Source organism: Cnephaeus nilssonii (genome assembly GCF_951640355.1).
Source record: "Cnephaeus nilssonii genome assembly, chromosome: 13".
NCBI classification, from domain to species: Eukaryota; Metazoa; Chordata; class Mammalia; order Chiroptera; family Vespertilionidae; genus Cnephaeus; species Cnephaeus nilssonii.
This window is the reverse complement of record NC_137084.1, coordinates 26,810,225-26,825,505: the sequence shown is the minus strand read 5'-3', so window position 1 is coordinate 26,825,505 and position 15,281 is coordinate 26,810,225. Positions and strand designations below refer to the sequence as shown.

The 15,281-nt window shown below is 42.1% G+C and overlaps 1 protein-coding gene across 2 annotated transcripts in view; it reads left to right on the top strand.

Moving 5' to 3' along the window:
* The window catches only part of GAS2 (growth arrest specific 2), a gene marked incomplete at its 5' end in the record, with an annotated part of 112,834 nt that overhangs the window by 80,744 nt on the left and 16,809 nt on the right, over positions 1-15,281 (top strand). The window contains one exon of one of the 2 annotated variants that reach the window (XM_079788834.1): positions 754-807. The exons of the other annotated variant lie outside the window; for it this stretch is intronic. Within the exon in view, the coding sequence (XP_079644960.1) occupies positions 754-807 (54 nt within the window). The remainder of the gene's footprint in view (positions 1-753; positions 808-15,281) is intronic. 2 annotated transcript variants of the gene reach the window in all.

The following is a 15,281-nucleotide window of genomic DNA, read 5'->3' as shown; positions in this document are numbered from 1 at the left end:
ACAAATTACCTTTCAGATAACATAGGTGTCTCTTTGTGAGTGTGTGACCATTGTGAGACTAGAATGCTGCTTAAGTACATTTTTAATTACAGCAGAAGGACCTGGTAGAGTGCCTGATGGGTCACAGAGTTTTCATAGAGTAAACAAAATGGTAGGGCCTTAAATAAAAGCAGGGGGCCAACATCAGTGAGCTGGATGGGCACCAGGGAAGTCCAAACAAGATGGCAGGATCTCCCCCAATGTAGGAAGTTTCACACGGAAAATAATGGCTTCATTTACTTACCTTTTTTTTCCTAGGACTTCATCAGACATTCTCTAGAGTCTGGTATGTTTCTCTTGTGGAAATGAGACACAGACTTGACATCTGTTTCCCAGGCAAAATTATTTCCTTACATGTATCTCTCTTTTTTATAGTGAGAGTTCTGAGCAATGAACAGGAAACCACAGGACCCAAGAAAACAGATAATTCTGACATCTGTGTTTTAAAATGCCAGTGGCCAGCACAGTCTACAATCCTCAAATTATGTGTGCTTCAGTGATCACTTAGTGCGGATTATTAGGCAATAATAATCCTTCACTATAGGATGCGAAAAAAATATACACGTAGTCATTCTCATTGTAACTTCAAAAAAAAAAGGTTTCTTTAATCTTGTCACAAAAGATCACAGTTTGCATTTTCAGGTAATGTTCGTGTGCTTTCTGCAATGGAGATGGAGAGCATTTGATGAACTTCCTATCTTCTTGTTTCAGTAGGGTCTTCATGGTTGTTACTATGTCTCCACAGCCAAAGCAAAGCAGACATTTAAGGTAATTACTTAGATAATTAAGGGGAAACCTTTCTACTTGGCTTTCACCGTGGAGCTTTGACCTCTAGACAAATGAGGGAAGTTGGGCAACAAAAAGTGAATAATTTACTTTGTTTTTAGTGAGGTATTCAGATGATGGTTCTCCTTTGGTTTTCCCATGATGCTTTGTAAAAATGGCAATCTGGGGCAGATTGGGAGTGGGTGGCAGGCAGTATCCTCGCGTTTTTGTCTTTTCTACATACAGTTCCCGTGCAATTCCAGAGTATTCCCTCATTAAGTTTTTTTATTAAAATTGTTCAAAAGTATAAGCCTTGGTTTAGCTTCTATAGGCAATATCATCTTAGTCTTTGCTTTAAAGCATTGAAGATGATATGCCTGTGGAATAAAAACATAGCAGTGTATAACTGCAGGATATTCCCTTTCTACTCCCATTGCACAAATTGCCCTTTGTGTTCTCTCACACCTGCAACCTCGTGGACCTCTGCCAAATCTCTGCTCCTGCCTTACCTAACACGTGGGATTTAGTACTTTGGTACAATGCAGGTTAAAAAGGATAGGAATGATAGGACTTGAGGTTGCCAGGGTGCATAGAAGGGTTGGTTCATTTTTAGTTTTTAAATATTAATTATTCTGATCTAGAAAGGGCAACTTACTAGAATAAGTGTTACCCATTTTGTGTAAGTATAAAATAATCATTAGAAAAGCCCTGTTTTGTAAATTATTTAAATAGGATAAATATATCTTGAAACTACATTATGAGAATTTAGGTTAGATTTTATTTAAAAAGTACTAAATGCATTTCTTTATGCATAATTTATTCTTCATTTAGTCACCAAATACATGAATATGTGAAATGTGCAAAGAACTATTAGAATTATGGAGGATGCTGTTTCTGTATAAACTCTGTTTCTTTGTAAAAATCATGCTAAACAATGTAAATAATTGGTCATACAATACTAATGATTCTGACAGTGACATATTTAATTGGTTATAGACATTAATGATTGACAAGTATGAGAAAGAGGTTAGTTCTTGAAGAGTCACTTCCAAAGTCCCCTCAAAGGACCTGAAAATATATTTATAAAACATTAGAGTTTCTGATCAAGTTGGGGCAGAAGCAGCAGACATAACTTTCCTTGGACCTGCTGAAGACATTGCATAAAGACTTATGAGGCAAGTTACTATGAAATGAAGGTGAATACTTACCTGGCAGGGCAGATACCATGATCATTAAATGAGGGTGAAACCCACGTCTCTTGTGCTAACCTGGCTTTGACAGCCTTGACCCCCATTTATCACCAAGATTGATTGAACCCCTCTTGCTGCCTGGGTGTGAACTTTGCCTTTCACTTATTCAGATGTCACTTGGTTAAAAGGGAAAATGTTGCCTGACTGGATTTCTTTGTTCAAAGAATATGAGTGTCTGTATTCTTTTCACTACTTAAATTGCCACACCTCTCCTTGCTTATCTTAAAAGTATTTTTTTTTCATAAGTGTCTTTTTTGAGGGCACAAATTGAATTAGAAAGTCAGGAATATAGTTATCTGATAACCTAGACACAATTCTTTGTACTTTAGGGTGAGTCTCTAAAGAAAATCTTTGAAGTTCATACAATCTCAGTAGACATCATGGACTTTATAGGGAAGGTTTGTAATGGGGCTGGCATGCTAGTTCTTTTTGGGGAGGGGCAGATCAAGCCCCACTTCGGAGAGGCTAAAAACAGTAGAGTTCTTTCCTCTGCCTTTCTTTCCCTCTCCCCCCCGCCCCTCCCCTCCCAGAGAAGATGAACTAGCGAAAGAGAGGGTTGTTTGCCAAGTTTCTGGAATGGCACCCTCATCCTAGTTCCTTGTTTTTCTATTTAAATATAGATGTAGAATGACAACAGTGGCATTGTCCTAATTGAAGTGAAATGCACAAAAATCAAGGTCAAGACATGCTTCCTGGAGACATTTCTCAAAGACCCTGTAATGCCCAGAGAACAGCTTGGAGCTGAGCTTTATCACTGGGCTCTTTTCTGGTCTTGGAACCATCAGAGGCCCTTCAGCAGGTGCAGCCCCTTCCAGGGTCATCGGTCCTTTCAGCTTTGAACCCAGGAGGTTCTGGGAGAATATGAAGGGCTTCTGAGACCTTGGCAAGCAGGGCTTGAAAGGCTTTATCACATCTTGGACCCAAGGGCTGAAATACCTGGAGATCATCAGAGGCCAACCCCCTAATTCTTCCTCCAGGGGCTGCAGTCTGCTGCTTGTGGTTCCACTTTGCTGTCATACCACTCCCTGAAGGAAGCTCTGCCTTCTGACCCTGAGACTCTTGCTGAGAGGCTTGCCAAGCTGTCTTCAACCTTGAGTCTCGCTCTAGCTGGTTTGGCTCAGTGGGTAGAGTGTCGGCCTGCATACCAAAGGGTCCCAGGTTCCATTTGGGTCAAGGTCACATACCTTGGTTGCAAGCTCCTCCTGGCCTAAGCCTCCCCGACCAAAAACACACACACACATAAAAAAACAAAACAAAACAAAAACGAACCCTGACTGGTTTGGCTCAGTGGATAGAGCATCGGCCTGTGGACTCAAGGGTCCCAGGTTCGATTTCAGTCAAGGGCATATACCTTGGTTGTGGGCACATCCACAGTAGGAGGTGTTCAGGAGGCAGCTGGTCGATGTTTCTCTCTTATCGATGTTTCTTACTCTCTATCCCTCTCCTTTCCTCTCTGTAAAAAATCAGCCGAAACCGGTTTGGCTCAGTGGATAGAGCGTCGGCCTGCGGACTGAAAGGTCCCAGGTTCGATTCTGGTCAAGGGCATGTACCTTGGTTGCGGGCACATCCCAAGTGGGGGTTGTGCAAGAGGCAGCTGATCGATGTTTCTCTATCATCGATGTTTCTAACTCTCTATCCCTCTCTCTTCCTCTCTGTGAAAAATCAATAAAATATATTTTTTAAAAAATCAATAAAATATATATTTAAAAAAAACACAAAACAAAAAACCCGAGTCTCATGACCTAGTCTGTACCTAGTTTTCAGTTTTCCCTGCCTTGTTTCATACGCCTTTCCACAGAAGGGTCCTATGTTCTAGTCATCTTCACTCCTTATGCCCAGTTCCACCCCTCAGTCTTAGTCCCTCAGATTTAGACCCCTTTGGGTCTTGCCAGGTGGGTACAGGGCTGGAATTGACACTTGTCCTGGGACCTGTTTGGTGTGAACTGTTGCTCTCTTTGTAGCAAGATTACCTTTTCTGCCTGCCCTTGATGGCACGTCTTAGATCATTTCACTCCCAAGATGCCATTTGTTGTTGTTGTTGTTGTTGATCCTCGCTTAAGGATATTTTTTTTCCATCGATTTTTAGATAGAGTGGAAAAGTGGTGTGGGGGGGAGTGGGGTAAAGAGAAACATGGATGTGAGAGAGACACATCGATTGGTTGCCTTCTGCATGCACTCTGACCAGGACCGGGGATTGAACCTGCAACCTAGGTATGTGCCGTTGACCGGGAGTCGAACCCAAACCCTTCTGTGTGTGGGCTGACATTCGGAACACTGGCCAGGACCCAAGATGACACTTTTGACTCCCTTCCTACAGCAGGCTATAGAAAACGTAGAAAGCATTTTAACCATTTAGATTACAGCAGTTTCCACATAACCAGAGGCAACTGAGGGAAGTGTTGATATACTTAAAATGTCTCCATCCAGGCTTTGCTGCTCAGACATTCCCAGTCAAATATGTCAAGGTAGATTTTTGTTTTAAATTTTTTATTTTAGATGTAATTTCACACTCAGTCATCTCTAAACCTATTTATTATAAGTATCTCTCCAGAATAAACTAGTGCTTTCTCATATTACTGCATGTTGGATCTACTAAAATTGGCTTATCCTCAACCATGTTCTCTCTCTTTGATTTCCTTAAAGTGAGGGGCTTTCAAAACAAAACATATCTTCGAGCAACATGTATTTAGTGTGCTATATTAAACAGAGAACTTTGGCCATATTTTAAAAGAACAATCTGGATTTTTTTTCCCCAATAACAAGACATTTGAAGATTTATCTAAGGGACACATAGTTGAGATGCTTGAGAGAGAACTTAAAGCAGTACTTGGTATATTGACTTTAAGGACTTAGATCATGTTGGGAGAGACATCAAAGTTTAATTTAGACATCTACCTTTCATTAATCTTTCATGTGAGACATTCTTCAGATTTGGAGTTGGAATTCCCAATATTATTGCCTATCATAGGATTTTTCTGTTAATCTGAACTTGTGGAACCAAGAAAGGCTATTAGGAGAAAGAAGTCTGAGATGAGACTCCAGGATGCTAAGGAGAAAGGAAAGCGTTTCAAGTAGAATCAGAAAGGAAACAGCATGCACAAAGGCTCAGAGCATATAGAAAAGGGACACCTGCCCTCTAGTGTCCTCTGTGAATTATTTAATCTTTTTTAAAAATATATATTTTATTTATTTCCGAGAGAAAGGGAGAGGGGAGAGGAAGATAGAAACATCAATGATCAGAAAGAATCATTGATCGGCGGTCTCCTGCATGCCCCCTACTGGGGATCGAGCCTGCAACCCGGGCATGTGCCCTTGACCGGACTCTAACCCAGGACCCTTCAGTCTGCAGGCTGATGCTCTATCCACTGAGCCAAACCAGCCAGGGCTATTTAATCTTTTTAATGGGCTCTTCCCCACTCTTCTCAGTTCCATGAAGGATGTTAAGAGTGCCCATACACACATTTGCTGAGTGAAAGGCATCAATATTTCCGTAGGTAGGAAACAAAGAAAAATAATTCTGAGAAGTCAGCTTCCACTAGAGGAGAGTTACCCTTATTTATTTATTTCTGTAAATGAGAAGTATTGGGAGCAGAGGGGAACAAGAAGTGTTCTGTTGAGAGGAATGACTTGCATATTTTAGCTTGTCTGTTCATTCTTATATAAACTAGGGCAAAACAATGGTCCCATTAAGTGTTATCATTTATCACTTCAGTGTTTTTTCCTTTGGAGGGGAAAAACAGCCCAGAATCAGGGAATGATTTGATTCTGTGATGTGGGTTTAAATTCTGTCTGCTCACCCACAAGAAAATTCTGAAGCATGGGCCCTAGAATTTTCTTCTTCATGAGTGTTAGTCATCTTTCTCAGTTTTTGTCCATCCCAGTAGTTTGGGAAGTGATGGCGAGACAATAGAGAATAGAGTGAGAAGTTTTGGACCATTGTGCTCACCTACCCTCCACTCTATCTGTCGTCTTCCTCGCTCAGCTCTGGCCATATTGGACTTCTCTTCTTTCAGCACACCATGCTGTTTTCTGCTGAAAGGCCTTTGGAAATACTGCTCGTCTTTCTGGAATGCATATCCTTTCTCTGTCCATTTCCTAGCATCTCATTTTTTAATCCTTACGCCTGCTGTCCTTCCTCCAAACAACTGTCCTACCTCCCCACGTGTCTGTCACGGGTTCTGCTCCGCAGCGCCTCACCCTTCACCTACCTTCTGCATCGTTAGGGGCCTTTAGGGTGTGACTGGTATTGGAGTGGCTCACAGATTCCTCTCAGTACAACGTAGTCTCTGGTCCTTGGTCTTGCAAATGAGTGTTGTGTCATAAATACAGGGGGAGGCAAAAGTAGGTCTACCATTGTTCATATGGAAAATAATTAAGAAATAATAATATAAGAATAAACTCTGCATTTTGGGTACTCACAACTGTAAACCTACTTCTGCCCCTCCCTGTGTTTGCCAAATGTATTGCATTTGAATAAACATATTGTTGAAACAGTGCAGGGTTTTGGAAAGTTGAGGGACTCTGAAAACACGGATGTGGAAAATGGATTTCATTAGTTGGCTGTGAGTAACAAAAACCAACAAGACGTCAGTGACTTAAAGAAGATGGAAGTCTATTTCTCCAGCGTGCAAGTCCAGGGCGGTTGGATGGCTGCTCCTCAGAGTCCTCAGGAACTCAAGGTTTCTCCAGCCCATCACTCTGCCATTGCTGGTGTTGGGTTCCAGACACATGGCCCAGGATCGCCTTGGGTCCCGGGCAGAACCATGGAGGAAGGGATCAAGAAGGGACACAGCATCTGTGCCACTTAAGGGAAGTTCCTGACTCACTTGACTCTTCTGTTTACATCTCCTTGGCTGTAACTTAGACATGTGGCCACATCCACCTGCAGGGAGACTGGGAAAGTAGCCTTTTATTCTAGGCAGCTCTGCGCCCCAGTAACATTTCTACTGCCCTGGAGAAAGATAGGAGGCACTAGGAATGGACTGTCCTTCCCAGGAAGTCAGGGTAAACACCACGGAGATCAGATGGAAGCCGAACGGCCACATGGCAGATCATCCAGCGTTAATTGTGGCCTTGAACTTAAGACTTTGATTCTGGAATTTGTAATACAACTTAAAGGCACAAGAGTTACTGATACTAAAATGATACATTCTTTTGAATAGCGGTTTTTGTTTTCGTTTGGCTATTTTGGTGGAATTCATACAGGAGACAAACCTAGCATGGCTGGTTTTAATAAGGAAGAGCATGCTTTTCTAATGGAATGTATCAACTTGCAAGAATTTTAATTCCTACTGGATGCAAGATTGAATTCAAGCCATATAAGTCTTTAACTTTCAAAAGGAGAGTAAGCATGGTTTAGAAAGAAAGAAAAAAAAAATAGGCACAGGCCATGTTTATTTCATGCTTGACTACTTACAAAGCACTTTGAATTAAGGACATTTGGCCCTATAACAGCCCCCAGAGCTAGACGGATTCACAGATGAGGACCTGAGAAGTGAAAATGAGGCCAGAATCAGACAGCTTACAAGTGATGAAGTCAGGACTCAGCCATGTTCATGTCTTATTTTTAAGTGATTCCTCCTGTCTCCAAATGTGTGTCAAAGCCTGATGAGGGAACATGTGGAAACATGGATAAGAAGAGATGCGTCTGCTCAATGTCTTTCTGGGAAAGCAGGCAATAGGAGGACTTAGGAAGTGGAGACGGATACCTGGTACTCTTTAGTCATAATTCGTAGAGACATTTCATATGGAATCCTCTGTGGTGGGGACTTTTCATGACGTGAGTATTGCACCAAAGGTAGCCATGTGGAGTGGCAGGGAATACTGTCTTTGGACAAACCAGGACAGCACACACACACTGAAGACATGCTATGGTCTACACGCTGGTGTCACTAGGCAACCGCGAGCAGATTGCTTTGTATTCTGAGTTATTTCCTGAGTGAGGGGAGTCCCCTAGCAGGCCCTTCAGAGCTAGGCTTTATGGAGAGCTGGATTAAATGAGATTCGAGGATATTATGGCCACCCTCACAGGATATCTATTTCCTGACGCCTGTCCCCGCCCCTGCTATTTCAGCAGGTCATGTATGAGTGCAGCTGCCACTTGGCCTGATTCAGAATGTTTCACTCACAGGTTTAATTAAAATTTCTGGCAAGCACCATCTATCATTCCTCTTTTGTAATTTTTCTCTCCCAGAGAGAGAAGCACAGTGTTCATTACCTCTTGCGTGTTTCCAGTGCCTTTGTTTCTACAGGCAAAGATTCGGAGCCCCTTTAACAGCTCACAGGATTTCATTTGGGAACCTTAATGCAAAGCAAGGCACAATTGTGGATCTGTGCTTCTATCTAAAAATGTGTGAGTAAATATGGGGTTTATTATTTAACTCCGTGAAATATAGAGACCCAGAACATAAAATCAGCAGGAATTATTTTGTATAATAATGTAACAAAGTAATCCACCTTGAGATAGCTAGACCCCCAGGTCTCGTGCTTGTAGAAACGAGGATTCATAGGCTAATGTCAGTATCTCAGAAAGCAAAATGATACTTGTACCTTCACCAATGGCCAGGTTGTGTGGGCACACCAAAACATCAGGCTTTAGGTCAAAGTAGTATAACAATTATTTCTTTTGTTGTTGTTGTTAATCCTCGCCTGAGGATATTTTTCCATTGATTTTTACTGAAGAGTGGAAGAGAGAGGGAAAGACAGAGAGAAACATCTATTGGTTGCCTCCTGCACAGGCCTGGTCAGGGACGGGCTGGAGAGGAGCCTGCAACCAAGGTATGTGCCCTAGATTGGAATTGAACCCAGGACCCTAGGCAATGCTCTAGCTACTGAGCCAAACTAGCTAGAACAATAATTATTTCTTTATTCTAATCAATTGATGTTTTATATAACATCTATATCTATATCTATATCTATATCATCTATATCTATATCTATATCTATATCTATATCTATATCTATACCTATACCTATACCTATACCTATATCTATATCTATATATCTGTATATATGTTTTTGATTAATTAAAATGGGGACTAAGTTATTTCTTAATAAATAGATTTTGCAGGCAAATTCTCTCAGCATGATATGTAAGAAGAATGGCAAGGTCATTCTCACTGTTGGGAGAATGAAAAGGGGCTGGGGCGGGGGTGAGGGATAGAGAAAATAGAGCCCTGGTACTCTTTTGTCACTCCAAGTCATGCAACAACTGTGAGAATGAATTCTATCATCGATAACAAAGGGGATTAGTGATATCTGTGACATATTTGTTAGTGAGAACTAGAAAGTATACCCAATCCAGTAATGAGCACACAGTAGCCTGTAAAGGTTGATTACCTATAAAGGTCATTGTCATTATCATCATCACCACCATCAACTTCATCCTCATTCCATCAAAACATGGGCTTTAAAAGAAAAATGAAAAGGATTCTTTAATTGTGAACTGATTGGGAAGCACCATTTGAAGTCTCAACAAAGTTAAGACTCAGCTGATCTGGGCAAAGCCAGCTTGAGCAAGTCATATCAATTAAGGGCCCCCTGTCATCATCTGTGAAAAGCAAGGCATTGGATTGCTATCTCAGGTATTTTCTGGCCTAGATAGTTCATATTTCTCACCGCCCCACCAAGACCTCCCCTCCCCAGCTCTGCCATGACTAGTAGTGTTGCCTGGTGAGTCACTGCTCTCCTGGGAGCCTGCGTCCTTATCTGTGAAATAGATATAGAAATGCCTGCCTTCCAGATTGTTGTGCAGTAAGAGGATGGCCTGGAACAGAAACTGCTTAAACTATAAGGGGCAGCTGATCACTCTGAGGAGTTCACTGAGCCTGTCCCATGATCCAGGTCTGCTGGGTTCGTCACCGTCATGGCCACACCATCTGGGTGTGCTCCTCTTGCCTGTATCCTTCCTCCGTGGGTCTGAGAAGCAAACCTGTTCCTGCACACGTGTTCTCATAGGTGGTCTAGGCCCTCTGCTTATCTTCATCTTCACTCTCACGTAAAAGCATTTAACCTGCATCTGGAAGACATTCCTCTTAGTGTTCTTTCTTCCTGGTGTTCTTTCCTAGGTGTTCCCTCTATAAGGTCTGAGGTCATAGGTTAGACTCATTTGAAGACCACTTTGCAGCTTCTGGCATGAGTACAGAAGGCTCCAATAAACCTAATGAAAGTAAAAGCCTTCAATTAAATGACAAAAGCATCCTCACTCTTGGAGACCAAAAAGGGGCTGGGGAGGGGAGGGAGGGTGGAAAAAATTCTAAAGTTCCCCTATCACACTCTCCATGCTCCATCCTCAGGGGTTCTGAAGGTCAAGGACACTTGTTTGATCTGTGTTTGAGTTGTACTTGTTTTGTCAACCAAGCCCAAACTACTCTATGTATCACAGACGCACACTTCACAACATTATTGCTGAGAAGGAAAAACAAAAATTAGCCCACAGCACTCAGAAAGGACATCCTTATAGATTGTGTGGACAATAAGGTCTAACTATCCTGAGTGGGTGGTATTGTCCTCTCTCACACTCTCACAGAGCTGCTCTGATTCATTCTGACACATGTCCTCATTAGAAACTGTTTTTCCTTACTCCTGACACATCCTATCTAATAAAGAAGTAATATGCAAATTGATCATCACTCCAATACACAAGATGGCCGCCCCCATGTGGACACAAGATGGCCACCACAAGATGGCCAGCAGGGGAGGGCAGTTGTGGGTGATCAGGTCAGCAAGGGAGGGCAATTGGAGGGAAGCAGGCCTGCAGGGGAGTACAGTTGGGGGATACCAGGCCTGCAGGGGAGGGCAGTTGGGGGTGACCAGGCCTGCAGTGGAGGACAGTTAGAGGTGACCAGGCTGGCAGGGGAGGACAGTTAGGGGTGACCAAGCTGACAGGGGAGGGCAGTTGGGGGTGACCAGGCTTGCAGGGGAGGGCAGTTGGGGGTGACCAGGCTGGCAGGGGAGGGCAGTTAGGGGCAATCGGGCCAGCAGGGGAGGGCAGTTAGGGGTGACCAGGCCAGCCAGGGAGGGCAGTTGGGGGTGACTAGGCCTGTAGGGGAGGACAGTTAGAGGTGACCAGGCTGGCAGGGGAGGACAGTTAGGGGTGACCAGGCCAGCAGGGGAGGGCAGTTAGGGCCAATCGGGCCGGCAGGGGAGCAGTTAGGCGTCAATCAGGCTGGCAGGCAGAAGCAGTTAGGGGCAATCAGGCAGGCTGGCAGGTGAGCGGTTGGGAGCCAGCAATCCTGGATTGTGAGAGGGATGTCCGACTGCCTGTTTGGGCCCGATTGGGCAGTCGGACATCCCTCGAGGGGTCCCAGATTGGAGAGGGTGCAGGCTGGGCTGAGGGACACACACACACCCCCACTCGTGCACGAATTTCGTGCACCAGGCCTCTAGTTCTTACTATATAGTAGCTGTGCTTAACCAGGCAATGCCAGATGGCACTGAATCACCAGCTGCTTAATATTCAAGAACATTTTTTTTATACAGAACAGAACAATGCACGTGCTGATTAAAGGACTTTGCTGATGTCTTGGGAATCGGGGAATGTCCCAGTCACCTCCACAGCTGTGCCTGGACAGTTTGTGTGGGTCACAGTCTTCTTGGAGGCTCTTTGCTAAGTGCGTCTCCACCTTTCCCTTTTTTGCTGGGCGTTTTTGCGGCCCTTGGAGTGTTTGCTCTGAGCTCCCTGCCACTCAGAGTACTGGGTGACATGCCCCCATCACTGGAAGGGTTGTTAGAAGGCCTCCGAGTGCCCCTCTGTAGGATGAGGAGTCTACAGGAATATAAATGACAAAAAAAAAAAAACAAAAAAAAAACTAAAACAAAACAAAAAAACCAGAACTGTTAACATGTATGGTTTTACTTCTATGGGAGAATTGCCATTATAATTCGAGAACATGTCAACATGTTAGCATGTCAGGAATTGCTTTCATGCTATTGCTATGAGTTCCATGTTGTGTTCTGAATTGATTCTGAGCGTAAAGGCTGACTTCTTGGGTAAGTCCTGCAAAAGGAGTTCATTTTCTCTGGGGAGCTTTGGTTAAAAACCAAAGCGGGGTGGGGGGGGGGGGGGTGGCACAAAACCCACTCTCTCATTACTGCATCTTTCCAAAGGCAAGCAACCTTTGCGGGGGCCACCTCAGAAGAGCATAAAATGTTCCTAATTACATCTCAGAGTTATGTTAAAACAATCACAAAGCTTGCCAGACCTCCATTATTTGAAAGCAGATCTGCATGTACATCAGTTGAGTTTTTTTAAATTAGTGAAAAGGAGAACTTTATCTGAGATGTCACCATCAATTTTGACTATTTTGTAAACAATTGGCTGGATAGAAATACTGGCAGAGATTACTTAGGAATGCCTTAAAGTGGATTTTTGAAGCTCAACCAATAAGACCAGCCTTAGATCTCATCACTTAACAAGTCACTGTGTGTTGTCCATTTATCCACATACTCATACAATAAAAGGTTATCACTTGTCCATTATGTGCAAAGATCTGTGTTCAATAATAGTCATTTATAGTTAGCATTAATAATAAATTACATCTCAAGATATAGCCTGGACATTTTGCTGAGGTCCTAAAAGATAATCAGTAATATAGGATGGAAATGATCCTGTCTACCACAGACCTCTATGAATGTTGGCCTTGTGGAAATGCTGTTTATTTCAGTAGACAAAAATAGATTCCTGCCTGTGTCATTGAAGGCACACAATTGATCACAGAAGGAATAGAACACAAATGGGTGGGACAGTGTTGGTATTGGTGAGCTGCAAACCTGTATCGCCTTCAGTGCCAAGCATCACACCTATAACCTTCTTCCTAACTATTTGGTATTTTCAGTTCTGTCTTTGAGGATTTATCAACAAGAAGTGAGGAAAGGCTTCTAAAACTATTAACTTACTCATAGTCACCATCCTATAGATGCTCAGCAATAGCTATATAGTAGAATTACATGGAGAATTTTAAGAAAACTACCCTCCCTAAGAAAATCAGATTAAATTAGTCTGGGATAAGGTCTGGCAATCCACATTTTAATATGCATCCTAGTAACTGCCTTTATTTTCTCACATGAATTGTTTTTTTCCTAATACTATGAAATGGGAACAAGCTGTTTTTACAGCTGAGATAGCACATTGATTGAGCACTTATTTGCCTTTGGTAAGGGAGAATAGAAATTAAGACAAAATCCCTGGTCTCAAAAATACCACAGACTTCGAGTTCTGTGAAATGTGTAACATAAACCCCACTCTGTGGCTCATTACATTGTGTGTCCCTGGCCAAGTCGTTCAATCTCTGTGTTGCTTGGCAATTAAATTGCAAAGGGAGAAGCTAATACCTTTTACATAAGGTTGTCAACTGTATTAAATGAGATAAATCGCTCAATAGGGAATCACTATTATTTATTATTGTATCATGTTCATCATCATTATATATTTCATGTAAGAATTTATGCAATTAAATGTGATATATGTAATCTATGTACATATAACATGCATAATTATTATGTATATAATTAGTTTGTGTATATATATATGTGTGTATATATACAAACATATAAACTAAATGTTACTCTCACAAATATTCTACAGTGAAATGTAGATTTACTTAGAAAAAAAAGCAGCTTAGTGCTTTTTAAGCCCAGTAAAATAAATACAAGGCAATGGTGAGAAATGTTGGAGAAAAATATGTTTACTGCTTTTATTCCAATAGAATTTTAACAATGCAGCACTAATTTTTATTCAAGGATGAGCCCACGCACTTGTGTGCTGCTGCCACCTAGTGCCCAGATGTAAGAACTTCAATTTTGCTACATTTTCGTTGACAGGTATTGAAGGTTAGAAAACAGCTTGCTTGGTACCTTGTCAGTGATTTTGAAACAGACATTAAATAACGTTGAGATGTGTCTATGGGAATTTCCTTGTTCCCTTTATCTCTTCAAGTATGTAGTAGTAAGTGGCTTGCTGACCCAAGTGAAATGGTTTACAGGCTTTTTGCTCGTCACATGGCTTGTCTGTCTTAAAGGCACCAGGGTGCCTTTGCAACATGAAATGGTGCACATTTCCTCCTCTAGTCTGCATTTCAGCACTGCACTGCTGCCCTATGTAGCCACTACATATCACTGTTATTATTCCTACAGCAAAATATTTTGTGTCTCGCATGTTAACTAATCTCGTGGGAATCAAAACAACACTGAAAGGAGAGCTCAGGTGACAGGAAAAACAAGAAATTATCGCTGAGATGGGGAAAATGATTAAAATGTTTCTTACAGGAATGGTTTCAGTTTAATTTTACTTTGTATGAACAGTCATATGTTATAGAACAGGGTTCCTCAAACCCGGCACTGTTGACATATTGCACCAGATAATTCTCTGTGGAGGGTACTGTCCTGTGATTTGTAGGAGGGTTTGTAGCATCTGTGGCCTCTACCCACTAGGCTTCAGTGCAACGACCCCTCCATTTGTGAGAACCGAAAATGTATCCAGAAATTGCCACATGTCTCCTGGGTTGAGAACCACACATGTAAGAGCATGCTGTGGTAATCACACATAAACTAGTGATTTTTGTCATTTTTAATTTGTCTAGGGTTTGTAATAATTGATGACAAAAATGATGTAATGCCTAGTGAATTGTAAGCAAATTCAACCAATCTATTCATTCATTTATTCAGTCATTCATATATTTCAGAGGGTAGCTGTCTATAGTCATTATGTGGTGTGGGTTTGTCAGTCGTGCTGTCAGAATGGAGACCTTTCTGTTAGCAAGTTAGGACTGGAGTCTGTATGGAGGTCTTATAGAAACAAGTACACTACTGGAAGTTTAGCTGAATTTGAAACAAAGTGTTAGGAAATATAGGTTAGATATGTGAATGAGGAGTGGGTATTGTTAATCCTTGACATCATTATTTAACTTAGAATAAGAGGGACACAGGATGGTGTTTTACTTGAAAAACTATGGTTTCTTAGTGACCTGCAGATATTGCTATGCATCTAAGTCCCCCAAATATGTGAAGATGATTGTACAAACAGGAACTTATCATGTGCAATGGGCTTTTGAGGAAAAAAAGGAAGTGGCCAAGGGACCCACATGGCTGAGGATTTGTTCTGTGGATTTTGTCATTTGAGGGAGTTGGACTATACAGATAAACAAATAGAAAATTATTCCGGTGCTCTGGCCAGGCCCTAGTTAGTCAAACAGTATCCCTCTTAACAGTAGGGGAAGGAAGAAAAGACAC